Source organism: Pan paniscus, chromosome 19 (genome assembly GCF_029289425.2).
Source record: "Pan paniscus chromosome 19, NHGRI_mPanPan1-v2.0_pri, whole genome shotgun sequence".
Classification (NCBI taxonomy): Eukaryota; Metazoa; Chordata; class Mammalia; order Primates; family Hominidae; genus Pan; species Pan paniscus.
Genome location: NC_073268.2, coordinates 34756681 through 34777400, shown reverse-complemented (window position 1 = coordinate 34777400; position 20720 = coordinate 34756681). Strand labels below are relative to the sequence as shown.

Below are 20720 nucleotides of genomic sequence, written 5' to 3'. Positions count from 1 at the left end.
GAAAAGGGTAGCCCTAGTATGGTATTTAAAAATACTATTTCTTTTTTTTTTTTTTTTTTTGAGACAGAGTCTCCCTCTGTTGCCCAGGCTGGAGGACAGTGGCATAATCTTGGCTCACTGCAACCTCCACCTCCTGGATTCAAGTGATTTTCCTGCCTCAGCCTCCTGAGTAGCTGGGATTATATGCATGTGCCACCACACCCGGCTAATTTTTGTATTTTTAGCAGAGATGAGTTTTTGCCATGTTGACTAGGCTGGTCTCAAACTCCTGGCCTCAGAGTGATCCACCCGTCTCAGCCTCCCAAAGTGTTGGGATTACAGGCATGAGCCACTGCACCTGGCCTAAAATGCTATTTCAATCTCACATTAGCCCAGGAAAGGCTTTAAGTTAATGGAAGAGGTTCGTACAGAAAGCCATGGACCCCTGATTGTATGCTCTATCACATCTCTTCTCTGGGAAACAGTAACCTACCCTAGGCCACTGCCACTATCTCTCCTTAACGCTGCTGTAACTGCTTTCCCACTCTGGCTAGTCTCCGAAAGGCTTCCATGATGCTCCATGCCAATCTATCTAGAGCGGCAGCATGGTGTACTAGAAAGAATCTGGCATAACCATACTGTGGAAAAGCACAGTATGGTTAAGAGCTCTGGAACCTGGGTTCACAGTATGATTATGGGCTCTGGAACCTGGTTTCTTGCACTAACTGTATAATCTTTTTTTAAAATTTATTTATTTATTTATTTATTTATTTTTAAGATGAGTTTCGCTCTTGTTGCCCAGGCTGGAGTGCAATGGTGTGATATCGGCTCACTGCAACCTCCACCTCCTGGTTCAAGCGATTCTCCTGTCTCAGCCTCCTGAGTAGCTGGGATTACAGGCATGCACTACCACGCCCAGCTAATTTTGTATTTTTAGTAGAGATGGGGTTTCTCCATATTGGTCAGGCTGGTCTTGAACTCCCAACCTCAGGTGATCCACCCGCCTTGGCCTCCCAAAGTGCTGGGATTACAGGCGTGAGCCACCGCGCCCAGCAACTGTATAATCTTAGGCAAATTACTTAATTGTCTTGTGCCTTAATTTCTTCATTTGTAAAACTGGGATAAAAATATCTTCTTCATTGCACTGTTTTGAAGATTAAATAACAAATAAAAGAGTAAAATAGTGTCTAAGTGCCTAAAATGTAATAGTCATTACCATTTATTGAACATCTGCTATGCCAAAAGATCTGGGATTGATTTCCTTCAGTATTACAACTTTTTTTTAAACAAATTATTTAACCTCTCTCAGCCTTAATTTCTTCATCTTGAACTGTGAATAATAAAACCTATTCTCATAGATATAGGTATAAAGACATAACATACTTAAAATAAAACAATATATGTGAATATACTGTCCTGTAAAACAAATGTTGAATATGAATCTGTAATGGGTGCTCTAATATATCTGAAAGTGATTGGGGGAAGGGGAAACCATTATGCTTTAAAAACAACATAATGAATACCAAACTTTAACTGTTAGTCACTGCAGGGTTAAAGGAGGCTAGCCCTTAGTTGGGCTTTCCACTACACTTGCTGGCCTGTGCTACTTAACACCTTAAGAGTGATTCCAGGCCAGGCACAGTGACTCATGCCTGTAGTCCCAGCACTTTGGGAGGCCGAGGTCAGGACTTCAAGACCAGCCTGGCCAACATGGCGAAACTCCATCTCTACACTAAAAATACAAAAATTAGCTGGGTGCAGGGGCAGACAGACGCCTGTAATCCCAGCTACTTGGGAGGCTGAGGCAGGAGAATCACTTGAACCTGGGAGGTGGAAGTTGCAGTGAGCTGAGATTTGCGCCATTGCACTCCAGCCTGGGAGACACAGCAAGACTCCCTCTCAAAAAAAAAAAAAAAAAAAAAAAAGAGTGATTCCAGAGCTCAGGAGATTCAAATCAAGACTGAAACAGCTTATCCACATTAGAACCTGGACCTGAACAACAGAAACACAGCTACCATGCCAGAGTCCAGGAGCAAGACAGCTCTACCACAAGTTTTGTTGAGTAGATGAGATGAGCGCACAAAAAATTTGTTTTGAAAACGGCTTCCCAAGATGAAGTGGGGATAGTTTTACGGTAGCTTTTTGTTTTGTATTTAATGAGTGCTTAGCCAGGTTCTTAGCAACAAGTATAATTTGGAGTATAAATATGGTGGGTTGGTAGCCCAATGACAAATCTAGAAATTAACTATATAAAAAGATACAGAAGCTGCAAAAGAGTGTGATCTATAAGCTTGTGACCAGATTTTGGTTAACCTTTGGACAAGTGACATTGATATACAGGAATCGACATTACATTTTTGGCTTGTATTCAGGCCAGAATGCTTTTTTACATTAAGAAGTAGCTTTTTCAGCAGGGCGTGGTGGCTGTAATCCCAGCACTTTGGGAAGCAGAGGCGGGCGGATCACGAGGTCGAGATAGAGACCATCCTGGTCAACATGGTGAAACCCCGTCTACTAAAAATACAAAAATTAGCTGGGCATGGTGGTGTGCGCCTGTAGTCTCAGCTGCTTGGGAGGCTGAGGCAGGAGAATCGCTTGAACCCAGGAGACGGAGGTTGCAGTGAGCTGAGATTGCACCACTGTACTCCAGCCTGGCCACAGAGTGAGACTGTCTCAAAAAAAAAAAAAAAAAAAAAGTAGCTTTTTCACGCAACAGGAAGGAAAGGACTGAATAAGGCACGCTTGGTATTTTTATCCAGGTTACCTCAGTCTCTCAAGATTTTTCTCCATTAAAGTATAACTACTTATTTTAGTAAATATTCAATTCATTCAATAAAAATTTATTTAGTGCCTACTATGTACCAGACATTTCAAGGTGTTAGGGGTACAAAAAGAAATGGAAAAAAACCCCCCCAAAAACCATGAAGCTCTATTATTTTATAACTTAAAATATATGTTACACTTTAGAAACCAAGATTATGCTGCATATTTAAAAAATTATTAAAATATAACATAATACTCAAAGAACTTGTAAATGGGCTAAATGAATTGGCTGCAACGTATTATTAAGAACTATTTGTACTTGTCATAATCTGGGTTCCACTTTGGCTTAATACTATTTTGAAGCATTAACATTTACATTCTCAGATATGAAATGATACAAATTCAAATTCCTTCAACAACAACTGAGACAGAAATGATTTTAGATTACCTGAGCATCTGAGACTTCTTACTGTCCAAGGAACTCATTAAAGCAGAGGATGTATGGGAATTTCATAATAGCAAGTTTAGCAAACAGAATGAAAACTAGTTTCTAGCTTTTCATGTTTTAAGTTTGTCTTCTATAAACTATAATTTCCTTTGGCTAGTGACACTGGTCAGATATGATTCAGACAGGGCCATTGGCAAAAGATAGATGTAATTTACTGAGTATAAACTACTGGATACCTATATTAATATGCATTCTTTCTGGTAAAGTTTAGGACAAAGTGAAAGAGAAATGATTAGACATGTGCTTGCTCATATTCTGGGTCAGGAGAATCTGCAGTTATTGTCTTCTGTCTCTAGGGGAAGATTCAATTGAAGCTTCATGAGGTTCCTGTTCCTGTTTTATAGGGTTTTCAAGGGAGGGGGTCAGGGAGAACTGAACAAAGGAAATATGAGCTAGAACAGTGCTGTCCAACTGAACTTTCTGCAAGAATGGAAAATGTTCTATACATGTACTGTCTAATACGATAGCCACTAGCACATACAGTTACTGAATACTTGAAATGTGACTAGTTAGAACTGAGGAATTGAAATTTCATTTAATTTTAATCTATTTAAAAAGACACGTGCATGCTGTATGCAGTGGCTCATGCCTATAATCCCAGCACTCAGGAAGGCAGAGGCAGGAGCTCAGGAGTTGAGACCAGCCTGGACAACACAGAGAGACTATGTTCTTCACAAAAAGGAAAAAAGAAAAGAAGAGAAGAGAAAAGGAAGGAAGATGAAAGAAGGAAGGAAGGCAGGCAGGCAGGGAGGAAGGCAGGCAGGCAGGCAAGAAGGAAGGAAGGGGCACATATGGTTAGTGGCTACTATACTGGACAGCACAGATCTAGAAAGATTAAAAACCTAAATTAGAGGTCCTAAAATCCTAATGAATGTAAACAAGGTAGGTGCTGTTATAGGAAAATGCTTACTGAAAGCTCTGTTGCTTAATCAGAAGTTAAAACCATGCAGGAGAAATCTTCCTAAATCTGGTTTACAAGCCTGTGTAAATTCAGAGCCTACAATTAAATGCTGTTAAGTGGTATACAAGCTAATAACTTTGGCTTTGGGAATCCCTGTGAACCCCCAAGTCATTTTCAGGTTGACTTCTATATAGGAATAAGGTAAACATTGGTTTGGGAAACTTTCTAGTGACAAAGTGATTTTTTCCCCTCAACATCAGGACAATTAGAATCATTCCCAGGCTCCTCCTCTCTTTGTGGCTAAATTTCCCTAGGCCTGGGTCACACCCCTAGCTACCCCATAGTTCCATTCTAATCCTGAACCAGGAAGTCAATGCTTTGAGACATCTGGCAGGATTTCCTGAGGCTGATTATCCACAGCGTGAAGATCTGCTTAGCAGCCACATTCCAAAGTCTTCCGAAGGTTTCTCCAGAAAAAGTGGGAAAAATAAAAAAGGAAAGCAACAAACCTTAAGGACACACGAAAAGGCCAGGTGTTGTGTGTCATCTTTCATCATAGAATGTAAAGTACAGCTAAAGCCAAAGGTACATAAAAAGTTCTGCTTTGAGTTTAAGGAGCCATCCCGTACCACCCCATCCCCGCCCCGCCCACCATCCTTTTTAACTCAATAGAAGGAAAAAGGAGGCATAGCATTTGGTAAAAGCAAGGTTTAAACAAAACAGACTGTAGTTTAAGTGGGATCTCTTTGTATCTGGGACTACTGGTATACTACCACAAAGGGTAGGTGCCCTAGAATCACCAAAGTGAATCATTACTGACTACAATAGAGTAGGCCAGGTGCAAGGCTCATGCCTGTAATCCCAGCACTTTGGGAAGCTGAAGTGGGAGGATTGCTTAAGCCCAAGAATTCAAGACCAGCCTGGCCAACGTAAGGAAATCTTCTCTCCAGAAAAATAAGGAAAAAAAAAAAAAAAAGACCAAATAGCTGGGTATGGTGGTGCATGCCTGTACTTCTAGCTACTTAGGAGGCAGAGGTGGAAGGATTCCTAGAGCCCAGGAGGAATTTGAGGCCGTAGTGAGCTGTGACTACATCACGGCACTTCAGCCTGGGCAGCAGAGCGAGACGCTGTCTCAAAAAGAGAAATAAAAAGGCAGCTTTTTTTCCCTGGAAATGTAACTTTGAAACCACTTGCTTTATATTGTGACTATCTAAAGATGAGATGAAGGTATGGAATAATGGTAAATTGGAAACACACGACCAAAGACATTCACTAAACATTCTTGTTTCTCAAGACTGTGGCTAAGATACTTATGTTCTTTAGTTTTATGTCTTGTACTTTAACAGCAGAACTGCACAAGATATTTTTGTGATAAAAGGCAACTGGGGCCAGGCACGGTGGCTCATGCCTGTAATCTCAGCACTTTGGGAGGCTGAGGTGGGTGGATCACTTGAGGTCAGGAGTTTGAAACTGGCCAATATGGCAAAACCCCATCTCTACTAAAAATACAAAAATTAGTTTGGCATAGTGGTGCACACCTGTAATCCCAGCTACTCAGGAGGCTGAGGCAGGAGAATTGCTTGAACCCGGGAGGCGGAGGTTGCAGTGAGCCGAGATTGAGCCACTGCACTCTAGTCTGGGCAACAGAGTGATGACACTCCGTCCCCATTAAAAAAAAAAAAAAAAAAAAAAAGCAACTGGAACAGGTTACTTAAAAAGCAGTTTTCACATTTTGAAATGGTACCACCATACCTGTCATTAGAGGAGAAATCCATTCCTAGGACGATGCTTTCTTCAGTGTCTTGTCTACCATTAGTTGAAACCACTACCATATAGCGTGTTCGATTCTGGTAAGTACTTTCCAGTCTTACAGCCTGGAATTTAGCAGACAACAGAGAAATTATGAAATTTAGGACATTAATTTCAGATCATTTCAACCCTTTTTCATCAGCATCTTAAAGCATACTCAGGAAGGCAGCAGAGCCAGTAGTTAGGAGACATAAATTAAAATCTCAGCTCGTACACTAGCTATAAAAACTTTGGTAAGTTACTAAATTAATTGGAGGGAGATATAATAATACCTAACTGTCAGGTTGTTTTAAGAATCTTATAAAATAATACATGTAAAGCACAGTGCTTGGCACACAGTAAATGCTCAATAAGATGTTTGTTATTAGTGCAATTTATACTAATTACCACAGTGTGTAATAAAGACTGAAGAGGGAAATGTGAGGTATATGAGTGTGAGCATTGGTCTCAGAGATGCAATTCCCACAAACAATTATAATATGGAGCAAACTATTAGCATCATCTAAGGGGAGTACCGACTTTGCTATACTGAATTCCTGCATGTTAATGCACTATAAGATTTTCTTCAGTTTCGATGATAATTAAAGGAGATTGCATTTTTAGAAACTTCTCATTTTTTGTCAAAAGTTTTAATTTATTCTTAATTAAATTTTAAAAGGACCCTCAGAAAATCTGAATATGGACAGGGTCTTAGATGAAACTAAGGATTTACTGTTAATGTAATAACAGCATTGTGGTTACTGTGACTTTTTCTTAAGTACCTGGAGTGAAATGACATGGTTTCTGAGTTTTACTTTAAAATGTTCCAACAAAAAAATTTAACAGGGAGTGGGGACAGATGAAAGAAATCAGACAAAAGGTTGATGGTTATTAAAGCTGAGTAATGGCCAGGCGCGGTGGCTCATGCCTGTAATCCCAGCACTTTGGGAGGCCAAGGTAGGCAGATCACCAGAGGTCAGGAGTTCAAGACCAGCCTGGCCAACATGGTGAAACACTGTTTCTACCAAAAATACAAAAAAAATTAGCTGGGCGTGGTGGCGCACGCCTGTAATCCCAGCTACTTAGGAGGCTGAGGCAGGAGGATCACTGGAACCCAGGAGGCGGAGGTTGCAGTGAGCTGAGATCACCTCACTGCCCTCCAGCCTAGGTGACAGAGTGAGACTCTGGTTCAAAAAAAAAAAGCTCAGTAATGAGTTTGTGAGGATGTACTTTCTTTCTTTTCTTTTTCTTTTTTTTTTTTTTTTGAGACAGAGTTTCGCTCTTGTTGCTCAGGCTGGAGTGCAATGGTGTGATCTCGGCTCACTGCAACCTCTGCCTCCCGAGTTCAAGCGATTCTCCTGCCTCAGCCTCCCGAGCAGCTGGGATTATAGGCATGCGCCACCACATCCAGCTAATTTTGTATTTTTAGTAGAGATGGGGTTTCTCCATGTTGGTCAGGCTGGTCTCAAACTCCCAAGCTCAGGTGGTCTGCCCACCTCGGCCTCACAAGATGCTGGGGTTTACAGGCGTGAGCCACCGCACCCAGCCTTGATAAGTTCAAAAAGATATCTTATAAGCCTTAAAAATAAAACAACTACAGGCAACACATTCAAATATTTATTACACATATATTATACATACAATAACAATGCCAAGTGCTGAGGATTCAGTGGTAGAAGAGAGAGACATGATCTATGCCCTCATCGAGTGTATAGTCTAGGCTACTCTTCTTTCATTTGTTAATAATAGTTTTAAAATGACAGTTTTGTTTTTTTTTTTTTAAGAGACAGAGTCTTGCTCTGCCTCTCAGGCTGGAGTGCAGTGGTGTGATCTCGGCTCACTGCAACCTCCACCTCCCAGGTTCAAGCAATTTTCCTGCCTCAGCCTCCTGGGTAGCTGGGACTACAGGCACATGCTGCCACGCCCGGCTAATTTTTTTTTTTTTTTGTATTTTAGTACAGATGGGGTTTCACCATGTTGCCCAGGCTGGTCTCAAACTCTGAACTCAGGCAATCCACCTGTCTCGGCCTCCCAAAGTGCTAGGATTACATGCACGGGCCACTGCACCCAGCCTTTTCTTTTTGTTTTTTTGAGACAGGGTCTCCCTCTGTCACCCAGGCTGGAGTGCAATGGCATGATCTCAGCTCACTGCAACCTCCGCTTCTTGGGTTCAAGCGATTCTCCTGCCTCAGCCTCCCAAGTAACTGGGATTACAGGCACATGCCACCATGCCTGGCTAATTTTTGTATTTTTATAGAGACAGGGTTTCACCATGTTGGCCAGATGGCCAGGCTGGTCTCGAACTCCTGCCTCAGGTGATCCACCCACCTCAGCCTCCCAAAGTGGTGGGATTACAGGTGTGAGCCACCCACCTGGCAAAATGACAGATCTTTGAAGCCAGAAAAATGTGCTCTGGAGGCAAATTCTTCTGTATAAAATAACCCCTATTCCTTAGAGAAACAGAATTCTAATCCATCAACTGGCTCATTATATTTGTCAGAAATTTCTATTTGGAACTTTTTTTTCAGTGCTGCTGTTCTTGGAGTCTCCCTCTTGTTAACTCTGTCACTATTCCAAAATGGCCAGGCCAAGGGAAAAAGAGGCATAGTTACACGGCTCAAATGAACCATTTAGCAAGGCAGAGGTGAGACTCCCATGGCTATCTTTTTGTCTCTATTCTGATACTCCTAGGAAAAGCTAGGGAAGCACAAACAGCAGAAGTGGCTACATTAAATCTTGTTTCTAATAAGAATGGATATAACAAGAATGTAATGCTTACCATTCTGATGCCAAATGCATAAGATAGAGAGCTGTACTTTTGACTTCATGTTCCATAAAGTAATTGAGCATTTAAAACCAAATTCACTTATAAGAAGCTAAGCGGAACTAACATTTAAATGGACTAAGATCTAGAAGGCTGGGATCAAGGGTGGGATATTATACACACAGAAAAATGAATAAATAGTAAATGTACATGTGGCAGACCGGGAGGCAGTACTGACTCCTTCTCTGATTGTAGAAACACTCTACAACATGTTAATTAATCAGAAATCCTGGTGCAGGTAAACTGGATTTTCTTATAAACAAGATCTCGCATATTATTACATATTTATATTTGGGCCTCCCTTGGCCCAAGTTTCCTGAATGTGTTAGAGGCTCTTTTATTCTCTGTCAACGCTCCAAGAATTTCTGGCAAGGCTCAAATACAAATGGCCTGGGAACAAATGAACTTTGTTTCTGACAATTTATTTACAGCTCCTACACCAACCAGTGGCAACTGATTGGCTAAGTCAAAGCTGATAAAAGGAAAAATATAACTTTCATAAGTATTATCTATAATGCAAGTTACCAGCCAAGTTAGAAGTGGGCTGCAAGAGTTTCTTTGTAAGTGATATTCATTGCAAACATTAGTGTTTTTTTTTTTATTTTTTGAGATGGAGTCTCACTCTATCGCCCAGGCTGGAGTGCAGTGGTGTGATCTTGGCTCACTGCAACTTCCGCCCCCCGGGTTCAAGCGGTTCTCCTGCCTCAGCCTCCCAAGTAAACGGGCTTACAGGCACCTGCCACTGCGCCTGGCTCATTTTTGTGTTTTTAGTAGAGATGGGGTTTCACCATGTTGGCCAGGATGCTCTCGATCTCTTGACCTTGTGATCCACCCGCCTCGGCCTCCCCAAGTGCTGGGATTACAGGTGCGAGCCACTACGCCTGGCCAGTTGTCTCTTTAAAGTTTATTTTATAATATCAAAAGCATTTCAAATGTTTGGCTCTCCCTTGCTTACTCAAACTGTAACAGAAGTTCCCAAACCTAATGAGAAGGGCCCCAGACATTTAATACTGACTTAGGCTTGAATAACATGCATATCTCAGATCCATTCAATTTTAAGCTTCTTTTTTGTTTTTGTGTTTCACTCTGTTACCCAGGCTGGAATGCAGTGGCGTGATCTGCAACCTCTGCCTCCCGGGGTCCAGCAATCTTCCCACCTCAGCCTCCCAAAGAGCTGGGACCACAAGTGCCCGCCACCATGCTTGGCTAATTTTTTGTATCTTTGGTAGAGATGGGGTTTCACCATGTTGTCCAGACTGGTCAATTTTAAGCTTCTTAAATGGAAGAATAGCACTTAAGAGTTCCTGGAATTTGATCACAGGCCTCTAGACAGTACCTACAGTATTAATTCAACACCTATATCCTAATTAGAAGGATGAGATAAAAATCTTTGAAGAAAAAATTCTGAAATGTGAGGGGATAAACCCAAGACTTTAATTAAAGTTCCTTTTAGGCCGGGCGCAGTGGCTCACGTCTGTAATCCCAAAACTTTGGGAGGCTGAGGCAGGTGGATCGCTTGAGGTCAGGAGTTCGAGATCAGCCTGGCCAACAGGGCAAAATCCTCTCTCTACTAAAAATACAAAAAAAATTAGCTGGGTGTGGTGGCGTGTGTCTATAATCCCAGCTACTCAGGAGGCTGAGGCACGAGAATTGCTGGAACCCAGGAGGAGGAGGTTGCAGTAGGTTGAGATCACGCCACTCCACTCCAGCCTGGGCGACAGGGCAAGTGAGACTCTCAAAAAAAAAAAAAAAAGTTCCTTTTAAGCTTCAAGATTCTAGGTTAAGGAATTAAAAATCTATGTGCCGCAGCCATAAGGAAAAGTCTAACGCCCATCCTGGTTTAAGGTTTATTTCGTATTCCTCTGTTGGAGATAAGATTAAGCAAAATCTAATAATTTATTAACACAATCAAACAAATTTAAAATGGCAATTTTGTACATAATATCCTAATTTTGAAAAGGACAGCATTTCCAATGTTTCTTCAGTCTCCAGAACCTATATTGAAATCAATGACTGGAATAAGACGATAATTGAGATGCATTTGATTAATCAACTAAAGTTCTCCTTGAAAAGGACACTACTGAAGTCCATTTTAATTGTCTAAACAAAACAATTATTCTGGACTTTAAAACTTGGCAGCAATAGTAACTAAGATTATATTTCCAAGAAACTACATTTACTGCCTAAATGTGGAAGCCTATTACAAGTTACAGGTGAATTGGATCCAGCAATCTTAGGACTGAAGTAGGTCTGAGAAGTCATCCCCTGCCTCTTTATTCCTGAAGAACCCAATCTGTTTTCAAAGCTCATCTATTAAAGAATAATGCTATTCCCTCGGCATCCAATTTAAACGCTTAACCTAATTACAAGCAGTTTACAAACACCACCTGATAAAAGAGCTGCTCTTGGCTTAGAGTGGTGGCTCACACCTGTAATCCCAGCACTTTGGGAGGCTGAGGCAGGTGGATCACTTGAAGTCAGGAGTTTGAAACTAGCCCGGCCATGATGGTGAAACCCGGTCTCTACTAAAAATACAAAAATTAGCGGGGCATCATGGCATGTACCTGTAATCCCAGCTACTCAGGAGGCTGAGTCATGAGAATCAGTTGAACCCAGGAGGCAGAGGCTGCAGTAAGCCAAGAACACACCACTGCATTCCAGCCTGGGTGACAAAGCGAGATCCATCTCAAAAAAAAAAAAAAAAAAAGAGCTTCTCTCCTCAGCATCATCTAACATCAGGAAATACTCCTCCTTAAGCTTAAACTGTAACTTTGCCTTTAATTTCTTTTCACCACTGGGTGCAGTGGCTCACGCCTATAATCCCGGTCTCTCCTAAATATACAAAAAATTAGCCAGGCATGGTGGTGCATGCCGGTAATTCCAGCTACTCAGGAGGCTGAGGCAGGAGAATCGCTTGAACCTGGGAGGCGGAGGTTGTGGTGAGCCGAGATTGCGCCATTGTACTCCAGCCTGGGCAAAAGAGTGAAACTCTGTCTCAAAAAAAAAAAAAAAAGACTTAATTTCTTTACACCAAGAGTCTTACATGCATGCCCCTGTGTGCATGATGTAAGACTCTTGGTGAAAAGAAATTAATTACCCCCAGTAAACTACATTATAAAGGCCCAATGTCTAAGACAGGCAGTTCACCCAATCCATCAGAGAGAAAGGTTCCAAAAGTAGGTAAATATTAAATGCTAGTCAAAAGAATGAAGCAAAATCAATAGCCAAAATTAAAACAGGCTTCACTTGTGACACTAGTAAACTAAAGAACACTGTCTTCAAAAGAGAAAGATTAGAGCTTGAGGAAGTCTCTGAATTTTTTTTTAAATCAGTCTGTATGAAATTCTTAAATATGAATTATATTCTGTGTAGCCATTAAAAACCATGATTTATTTATTGACATGGAAAGATATCCATGATAAACTATGAAGAAAGTAGGTTACAAAAAGGTATTTCTATTTTTATCACATTTTCGTAGAAACAAAACAATGCTCTTCCTCTCACTCTTTACACACACACACACAGATACACACACACACAGAGACACACACACACACTCTCTCTCTCTCTCATATATACATATTTAAAAAAAGAGTGGAAGGATACTTATCCAAATTGCTGAGAACGGTTTTCTCAGAATGTAGAATACAGAGTGATTTTTACTTTATTTATACCTTTTTGCATTGTTTGGGAGAAAAAAAACCCCACATAATACATTTATAGCTAGAAAAAATGAACCAATTTCCATTTTAGAAAGCAACATATGATGAAAACCAAAATCATAAAACTTCTCATTTTCTTGAATTCTCCTGCAAAATACTCAAAAAAGACCTCTTTGTACCTTATCAACACTTCAGCTTTAGTTAAGAACATCAATTGAAATTACTTCAAATGTCCTGAAAATTCTTAATTTCTCAGATTAATGTTTTAATTAAATGGTTGATCTTTGGTAACGTGCAAGAGTACTATAAAACCACTTTCTTTATTTTACTAGCTACAGTTTTTCTAAGTACTACAGTTAATGCTTGATGCCTGTATTTGGAACACAGAGCTTCCCTGGAGGAAAAGATTGGCTTTGTCCTATTTTCTCTTTTTTTTTTTTTTTTTTTGAGACAGAGTCTCGCTCTGTTGCCCAGGCTGGAGTGCAGTGGCACGATCTTGACTCACTGAAAGCTCTGCCTCCCGGGTTCATGCCATTCTCCTGCCTCAGCCTCCTGAGTAGCTGGGACTACAGGCACCTGCCACCACGCCTGGCTAATTTTTTGTATTTTTAGTAGAGACGGGGTTTCACCGTGTTAGCCAGGATGGTCTCGATCTCCTGAACTCGTGATCCACCCGCCTCGGCCTCCCAAAGTGCTGGGATTATAGGCGTGAGCCACTGTGCCCGGCTTATTTTCAATGCTAAAGCAAAATGTGTGGTTTGGTTGGGTTATTTAAAAAATGAAGTCAAGACTTTCAGCCGGGCGCGGTGGCTCATGCCTGTAATCCCAGCACTTTGGGAGGCCGAGATGGGCAGATCACTTGAGGTCAGGAGTTCAAGACCAGCCTGGCCAACATGGTGAAAGCCTGTCTCTACTACAAATACAAAAAATTAGCCGGGTATGGTGGCATGCGCCTGTAATCCCAGCTAGTCGGGGGGCTGAGACAGGAGAATCACTTGAACCCGGGAGGCAGAGGTTGCAATGGGCCGAGATCGAGCCACTGCACTCCAGCCTGGGCGACAGAGCAAGACTCCGTCTCAAAAAAATAAATAAATAAATAAATAAAAAATAAAAAAAAACCCAAGACTTTCAGTTGACTATCAAACTTTTAACCTTCTGCACAAATCTTCAGAGTTTCAGCATTACAAATTTAACTCAAAACAAAAGCCTTTGCTTTGAGTCTACAAATGCTCCTTTCAGTTACAGAAGTGCTAATTTGTCCAAAGTCATACAATGCATTGACTCATTTTCTTGAAGATGACTCACTCAATAAGCTGAAACATAATGACTATGTGTTTGTAATAACTCAAAACAACTGTAAAACGGCTTGTCATTTGAACTTTGAATTCAGAGGCATCAGTTACATTTTCTGAATTTATATTTTATAAATGTAAAGCAGCTGAAGATGCATATTTTAGTAAGAAAAGAATTGCCAGCTCTGCCTTTGTAACTGCTTCCTTCATGTTCTTCCAAGTCTCTATGTAGTTAAAATTATTTTAATATTTAGAGGTTCAAACCAAATTCCAGAAGGTTATCAATGAGAAAACGATAAAGTGATGTTAGATCTCTTTAAAGCTTTAGCTTTACCAAAACACACAAATGTTGAAAGCTATCAGCAAATATTTATTGGGCATCCAGTATGTGCAAGTGACTGTTGTTATGGGTTTTCAAAGAGGTGTACTCCAAGTGTGATTCCTGGATCAGCAGCATCAGCAGTGTTTCAAAACTGGCTTAAAAATACAAATTATCTCTGCTTCCCCTTTACTAATCGAACTCTGCATGTGGAGTCCACCAATTGGTGATTTAACAAAGCTCTCCATGTGATTCTGATATACTTTAAAGTTTGAGAATCATTGCTTCAGATGATGATGATGATTATTATTATTAGAGGGTCTTGCACTGTTGCCCAGGTTGAGGGCAGTGGCGTGATCATGGCTCACTGCAGCCTTGACCTGCCAGGCTCAGGCAATACTCCCACTGCAGCCTCCCGAGTAGCTGGCATGCCACTATGCCCAGCCAATTTTTTACTTTTTGTAGAGACAGGGTTTTGCCATGTTGCCTAGGCTGGTCTTGAACTCCTGGGCTCAAGCGATCCTCCTGCCTTGGCCTCCCAAAGTGCTAGGATTACAGACATGAGCCACCACACCCCAATCACTCCAGATTATTAATACTGTAAGAATAGCATCCCCCCCATTCCCTTTTAAATAATAATAATAACATTATTATTATTTTTTGAGACAGAATCTTCTTCTGTCATCCAGGTTGGAGTGTAATGGCACAATCTCGGCTCACTGCAACCACCGCCTCTTGGGTTCAAGTGATTCTCCTGCCTCAGCCTCCTGAGTAGCTGGGACTACAGGTGTGTGCCAACACACCTGGCTAATTTTTGTATTTTTAGTAGAGACAGGGTTTTACCATGTTGGCCAGGCTGGTCTTGAACTCCTGACCTCAAATGATCTGCCCACCTCGGCCTCCCAAAGTGTTGGGATTACAGGCGTGAGCCACTGTGCCTGGCCTTAGATAATTATTTAAGAAAGAAATATATCAAGAAATACAGACAAGATTTATATAAATGTATAATGTTACTTTTGGTTAGGATATAAAACATTTAAAAAATTAAAATTAAGATATAAAATAACTATGAAAAGATTCCTTTAAATTTTTATATATTCTAATCAAAGGACTCATTACCACATACCTAGATTACTGCCATAACTACCCTAGCAGGCCTCCCTGATTTAAAATGATCTTTTCCTCCTCTCTATTCTGTATTAGCTTCTGAGGAATCTTCCCTAACTACTATAGCTGTCCCACGGCATTCTTTGGCTCAAAAACCTGTAATGTTTCACAAGTGCTTATTGAAAAGGGAGAGGTACTACCTTTAGTTAGTAATCTAGAGCAGGCAGCAAGCTTGTGCAACCCGTGGCCCAAGATGGCTTTCAATGTGGCCCAGCATAAATTCATAAACTTTCTGAAAACATTATGAGATATTGTGATTTTTTTTTAAGCTCATCAGCTATCGTTAGTGTATTTTATATGTGGCCCAAGACAATTCTTCTTTTTCCAGTGTGGTCCAGGGAAGCCAAATGACTGGACACCCCTGAGAGGCTCAGATGGGAAATGTAAATAAGGAAAGTAAGTCACGTGAATATTGAATGGGTAGAAATACTTTCCAATTTCCACAAAGAAATATGGTCATCTCAGTTTTGTTTTCCTAGTTTTATTGGAGGTATTACTACAACAGTGCAGGAATGATGACAAATGGTGACACTTGACTTAAGAAGACAATAGGGGCTGGGCACTGTGGCTCACGCCTGTAATCCCAGCACTTTGGGAGGCCAAGGTGGGTGGATCACGAGGTCAGGAGTTCGAGACCAGCCTGGCTAATACGGTGAAACCCCATCTCTACTAAAAATACAAAAATTAGCTGAGCGTGGTAGTGTGCGCCTGTAGTCCCAGCTGCTCGGGAGGCTGAGGCAGGAGAATCGATTGAACCTGGGAGGCGGAGGTTGCAGTGAGCCGAGATTGTGCCACTGCACTCCAGCCTGGGCAAAAGAGCAAGACTCCGTCTCACAAAGAGGATTATGGTAAATTAAGAACCCATGCTACATCTCATCTAACTTTAAAATTCTGGCTTACGTTTTTTTAAAAAAACACTGTGATCCAAACAAAATGTATCTCTGGCCTATACACTGCCAGTTTGAGACCTCCAGTTTACAGCACTAAATCCATATTTGCCTGCCTTGTTTTCTAGTCTCTATCTTCCCAATAATCATAATAATAATCCCCATACTTAGACAGCATTTTGCACTATGCAGTATGTTTTCATGTCCAGTTGACCCTCTCAACGTGAGAGGTAGTCAGGAGATGAGGAAATGGGCACAGACAGGGTAAAGTAACTTGTCCAGTATCGTATGATTAGTAAAGACCTAAGTCCACGTCTCCTGAGTCTGAAGCCAGCATCAATCTTTGGCCATTTCACTCCCTCCTTGTCCTTCCCTATGTGTGTTTTTGCTTAAGTCCTTATCTAGAATAATTTCCTTCTACCAATCCAAATCTCATCATCTTTCAAGAGTCAGCTCAAGCTCCACTGACTACATAAATCTTCCTAATCTAGGTCAAATCCCCAAGGTTTTTCTCCATTTTCTGAACTTCAATTGTTATTATAGTTAATAACTTACAAATTGGTGCTTACCAACAGTCTTAAACCATCAAATTATTTCACAACACTCCACATTATCTTCTCTCTTACTTCACATAGTTCCCAGCACTGTGTTGGGATGTAAAAATGACTGTTCAATTTTGGCTATCTTAGATAGTCTTTTGAGGAAGAAAATTATGATGACACCACTAACTTACCAGCCTGATGTTGTCTTCTGGGCGGAGTAATATGAACATTGCTTGGAGATGCTGTTGGAGATCGCCTGGTGAAATTTACAAACCAAAGGATGATTATTCTCCATTCTAATGTTGACAGAGAGGATTCCTTCTACTTTAGTGACTTTTGTAAAAGAAAGTTCTGATTCATTAAAGGACTCTAATTAGACATAGAAATTAAATGATTATTAACTTGTTTTAAAATGGAAAGACAGACTGCTAGACTGCATCTTAATACATTTGCTTTTAGTCTATACTACATTAAAATTTATGTCTGTTCTATGAAAGGTACACTTGAGACCAGTCTCAGTTTTGTATTATGGTGGATGTTCATGAGAGACTTGTTGGTGAGATCTGTTAGGCAGAAGTAGCACCCACTGGCTGTTTTTGGGCCCACTGAAGGTAGCAATGAGGGCACTTTGAAAATGGGTGTAGTAGTGTAGTGTTAGAGGAATTATCCATAACTTTAAAAAAGCTAACCATTTTTTCATTCCTATTTCTATAATTATATGCTTCGGTTGCATTTGACCTAGGAAGACTTTTGGATTCTCCCTAGAATAAGGTCAATAGTTTAAAATGATTTTCATATTAGTGACTGATATTATTTATTTTAATTTTTTTTGAGATGGAGTCTCGCTCTGTCACCCACGCTGGAGTGTAGTGACTGATATTATAATGAGAGTATGTATATATATACACACACACACACACACACGTATATGTATATACGTATACATACACACAGTGAGACTCCATCTCAAAAAATATATATATACACACATGTATATATATGTATATACACATGCATATATGTATATAAATATACATACATATATACACATATGTGTATATATATACTCTCATAATATCCATACATATAAATATATATTTATATTTATACATATATATTTATACATATCCATACATATAAATATATATACACATATATGTGTGTGTATATATATACTGTCATTATAATATCAGTCACTACACTCCAGTGTGGGCGACAGAGCGAGACTCCATCTCAAAAAAATATTAAAACTCATGCTAGAGCTTGCAGAGCCGAGATTGCGCTACTGCACTCCAGCCTGAGCGACAGAGCGAGACTCTGTCTCAAAAACATATATACATATATATATATATACACACACACACACACACACCTATGTATGTATATATATACGTACGTGTGTGTGTGTGTGTGTGTGTGTGTGTATTTTTTGAGACAGAGTCTCGCTCTGTCACCCAGGCTGGAGTGCAGTGGTGCGATCTCTGCTCTGCAAGCTCCGCCTCCCAGGTTCACATCATTCTCCTGCCTCAGCCTCCTGAGTAGCTGGGATTACAGGCGCCTGCCACCATGCCCGGCTAATTTTTTGTATTTTTAGTAGAGATGGGGTTTCACCGTGTTAGCCAGGATGGTCTTGATCTCCTGACCTTGTGATCCGCCTGCCTCGGCCTCCCAAAGTGCTGGGATTACAGGTGTGAGCCACAGTGCCTGGCCAATGAGAGTATATATTAAGTATGCCACATAAGGGATATATATTCTCCTGAACATATTATTAGGTTCTTTAAAATGGCCAACCATTATTTGAATCTTCACTTGTTCTTATACATCTTGTCAAACTAAGTTGAAATTTCTTTGTTTTAACTATTATAGATTTCCTCATATTCCTAGGAAATCTGAGGCTTTAGATAGCAGGAGATAAATAATGTACTATCATAAATTATGAAAATCTGTGAACAAAAAAACCTCATTCTTGCCGACTCAGATCTTGCCCTTATTAAAGTCTAAGGTGACTGACATAGTCACATAACCATGAATGCCAGTATAACTTGTTCTCACATTGGTCTTGAAATCTACATAATTTTCCTTCAGTTAACTAATAGCTGTTAATTATGAGATGAAATACTGTTATGTACAAGAAGTGGATAGAGGCAGGAAGAAAAAAAAATAGGTTGGCAAACGGGTTGGTGCGTTTGTCTAAATGGTCAGCAAGTCTGAAAGCCTTTCCTTTCTTCTCCCTCTTTCCTTCTCATACAGAATAGTTTTCTTAATCTCAGCACTTTGGGAGGCTGAAGCGGGGGACTGCTTGAGGCTAGTGAGCTATGATCATGCCACTGCACTCCAGCCTGGGTGACAGAGCAAGACCTTATATTTAAGGTCTTGAAATAAATAAATAAACAAAAACCAAACAACTCCCCCACCCCAAACCAAAAAGGATGGTTTTCACTGCTGGCTTCTGACCAATTAATTCCATATTGCAGAATCTTTCAATTTTCAAAATTAAAATGGAGAGTCATTATGTTTGGCCAGATCCATTCTACTACATTTCAAGGCCAGGGACACAATCTAAGTCTCATATGCACAAACCCAAGAGAAATGAAAACGTATGTCCACCCAAAAAGTTGTACACACATCTATATACAGCATTATTCATAATAGCAAAAAAGTGGAAACAACTCAAATGTCTATCAAATGATGAATGGATAAATAAAATGTGGTATTATCCACAAAATGTAATATTATTTGGTCATAAAAAGGAATGATGTACTGATACATACTATACCATGGATGACCTTTGAAAACATGCTAAGTAAAAGGAGCCTAACTCAAAAATCCATTTATATGAATCCATTTACAGAACATCCAGAATAGGCAAATCTATAGAGACAGAAAGTAGATTAGTGGTTGCTTAGGGCTGGTAGAGAGGGTGAGAGAAATAGGGAGTGCCTGCTAATGGACATCGGGTTTATTTTCAGGGCGATAAAAATGTTCTAAAATTAGATTGTGGTGATGGCTGTACAACTCTGTGACTATTCTAAAAACCAATGCATGTACACTTTAAATGAGTAAACTGGGTGAATTATATGGTATGTGGATTATATCTCAATAAAGCTGTTAAACAAAAAATAAAAGAACAAGTATGAGGAGACAAAGTGTTAGGTATAAACAGTGAAAAGCTACTGGAGTTACAAGTTGCAACTGAGTTAAGCAACTGAGGATACTTTTTATTTTATTTTTTTTCTTGAGACAGGGTCTTACTCTGCCACCCAGACTGGAGTACAGTGGCGCTATCACAGCTCCCTACAGCTGTGACCTCCTGGGCTCAAGCAATCCTCCCACCTCAGCTTCCAGGGTAGCCAGGACTAACTACCCTAGGTGTTGTGCACCACAACGCCTAGCTAATTTTTTGTATTTTTTGTAGAGATGAGGTTTCACCATGTTGCCCAGGCTGGTCCCAAACTCCTAAGCTCAAGCAATCTGTCTGCCTCGGCCTCCCAAAATGCTGGGATTACAGGCACAGACCACTGCACCAGGGCTGAGCTTCTTTGAAATTAAGTTTCCTTCTGTCCTACCAGTAGAAATAACCAGAGGAAAGGATTTTTAGGATGGAGAACTTCTGGAGGAGAACCCTAAATAGCAGCCCAAAGTCCCCACTCCAAACACTACTGGCCCAAAGATTCAGCTGGCTTATTTGAAGCTCAGACAAAAACCAGGAGTCCTACTCAAGTAAGCCTTCTTATGTGAGTTGGAAGCTCAGGTATGTCAGCTACAAAAAGTACTTACTGCTCTGAGAAAACTGCATATCATTTCCTACTGGGCAACTGTTCTTCACAGAGTCTAACAGAAGGCAATATATTGATATAGCATTAAGATAACCTTCCCTACATTTCCCTACCATATACTTCATTTCTAGGAGCTAAATTTCAAATTTCTATTGGATTTTATAGACTTTTCATTGTTTCCATTTAAAATACTGGCAGACATTCACCCATAATACCCTTTTTTGACTGCAAAATAGTATTTGGATATTTCAAATGCAGCCCAGTTAAAAAATTCTAACTAGTTCAAGAAACATGCATAAGGAAGTACAACTA

The 20720-nt window shown here is 40.3% G+C and overlaps 1 protein-coding gene across 9 annotated transcripts in view; it reads right to left on the bottom strand.

Moving 5' to 3' along the window:
- SSH2 (slingshot protein phosphatase 2) overlaps nt 1-20720 on the bottom strand; it is a 303596-nt gene that overhangs the window by 52988 nt on the left and 229888 nt on the right. For all 9 annotated transcript variants that reach the window (XM_008965166.3, XM_003812708.5, XM_034942143.3 and 6 more), the window contains 2 exons: nt 16824-16888; nt 5904-6025 (listed from right to left, as the gene is read on the bottom strand). In XM_008965166.3, the coding sequence (XP_008963414.1) occupies nt 5904-6025; nt 16824-16888 (187 nt within the window). The remainder of the gene's footprint in view (nt 1-5903; nt 6026-16823; nt 16889-20720) is intronic.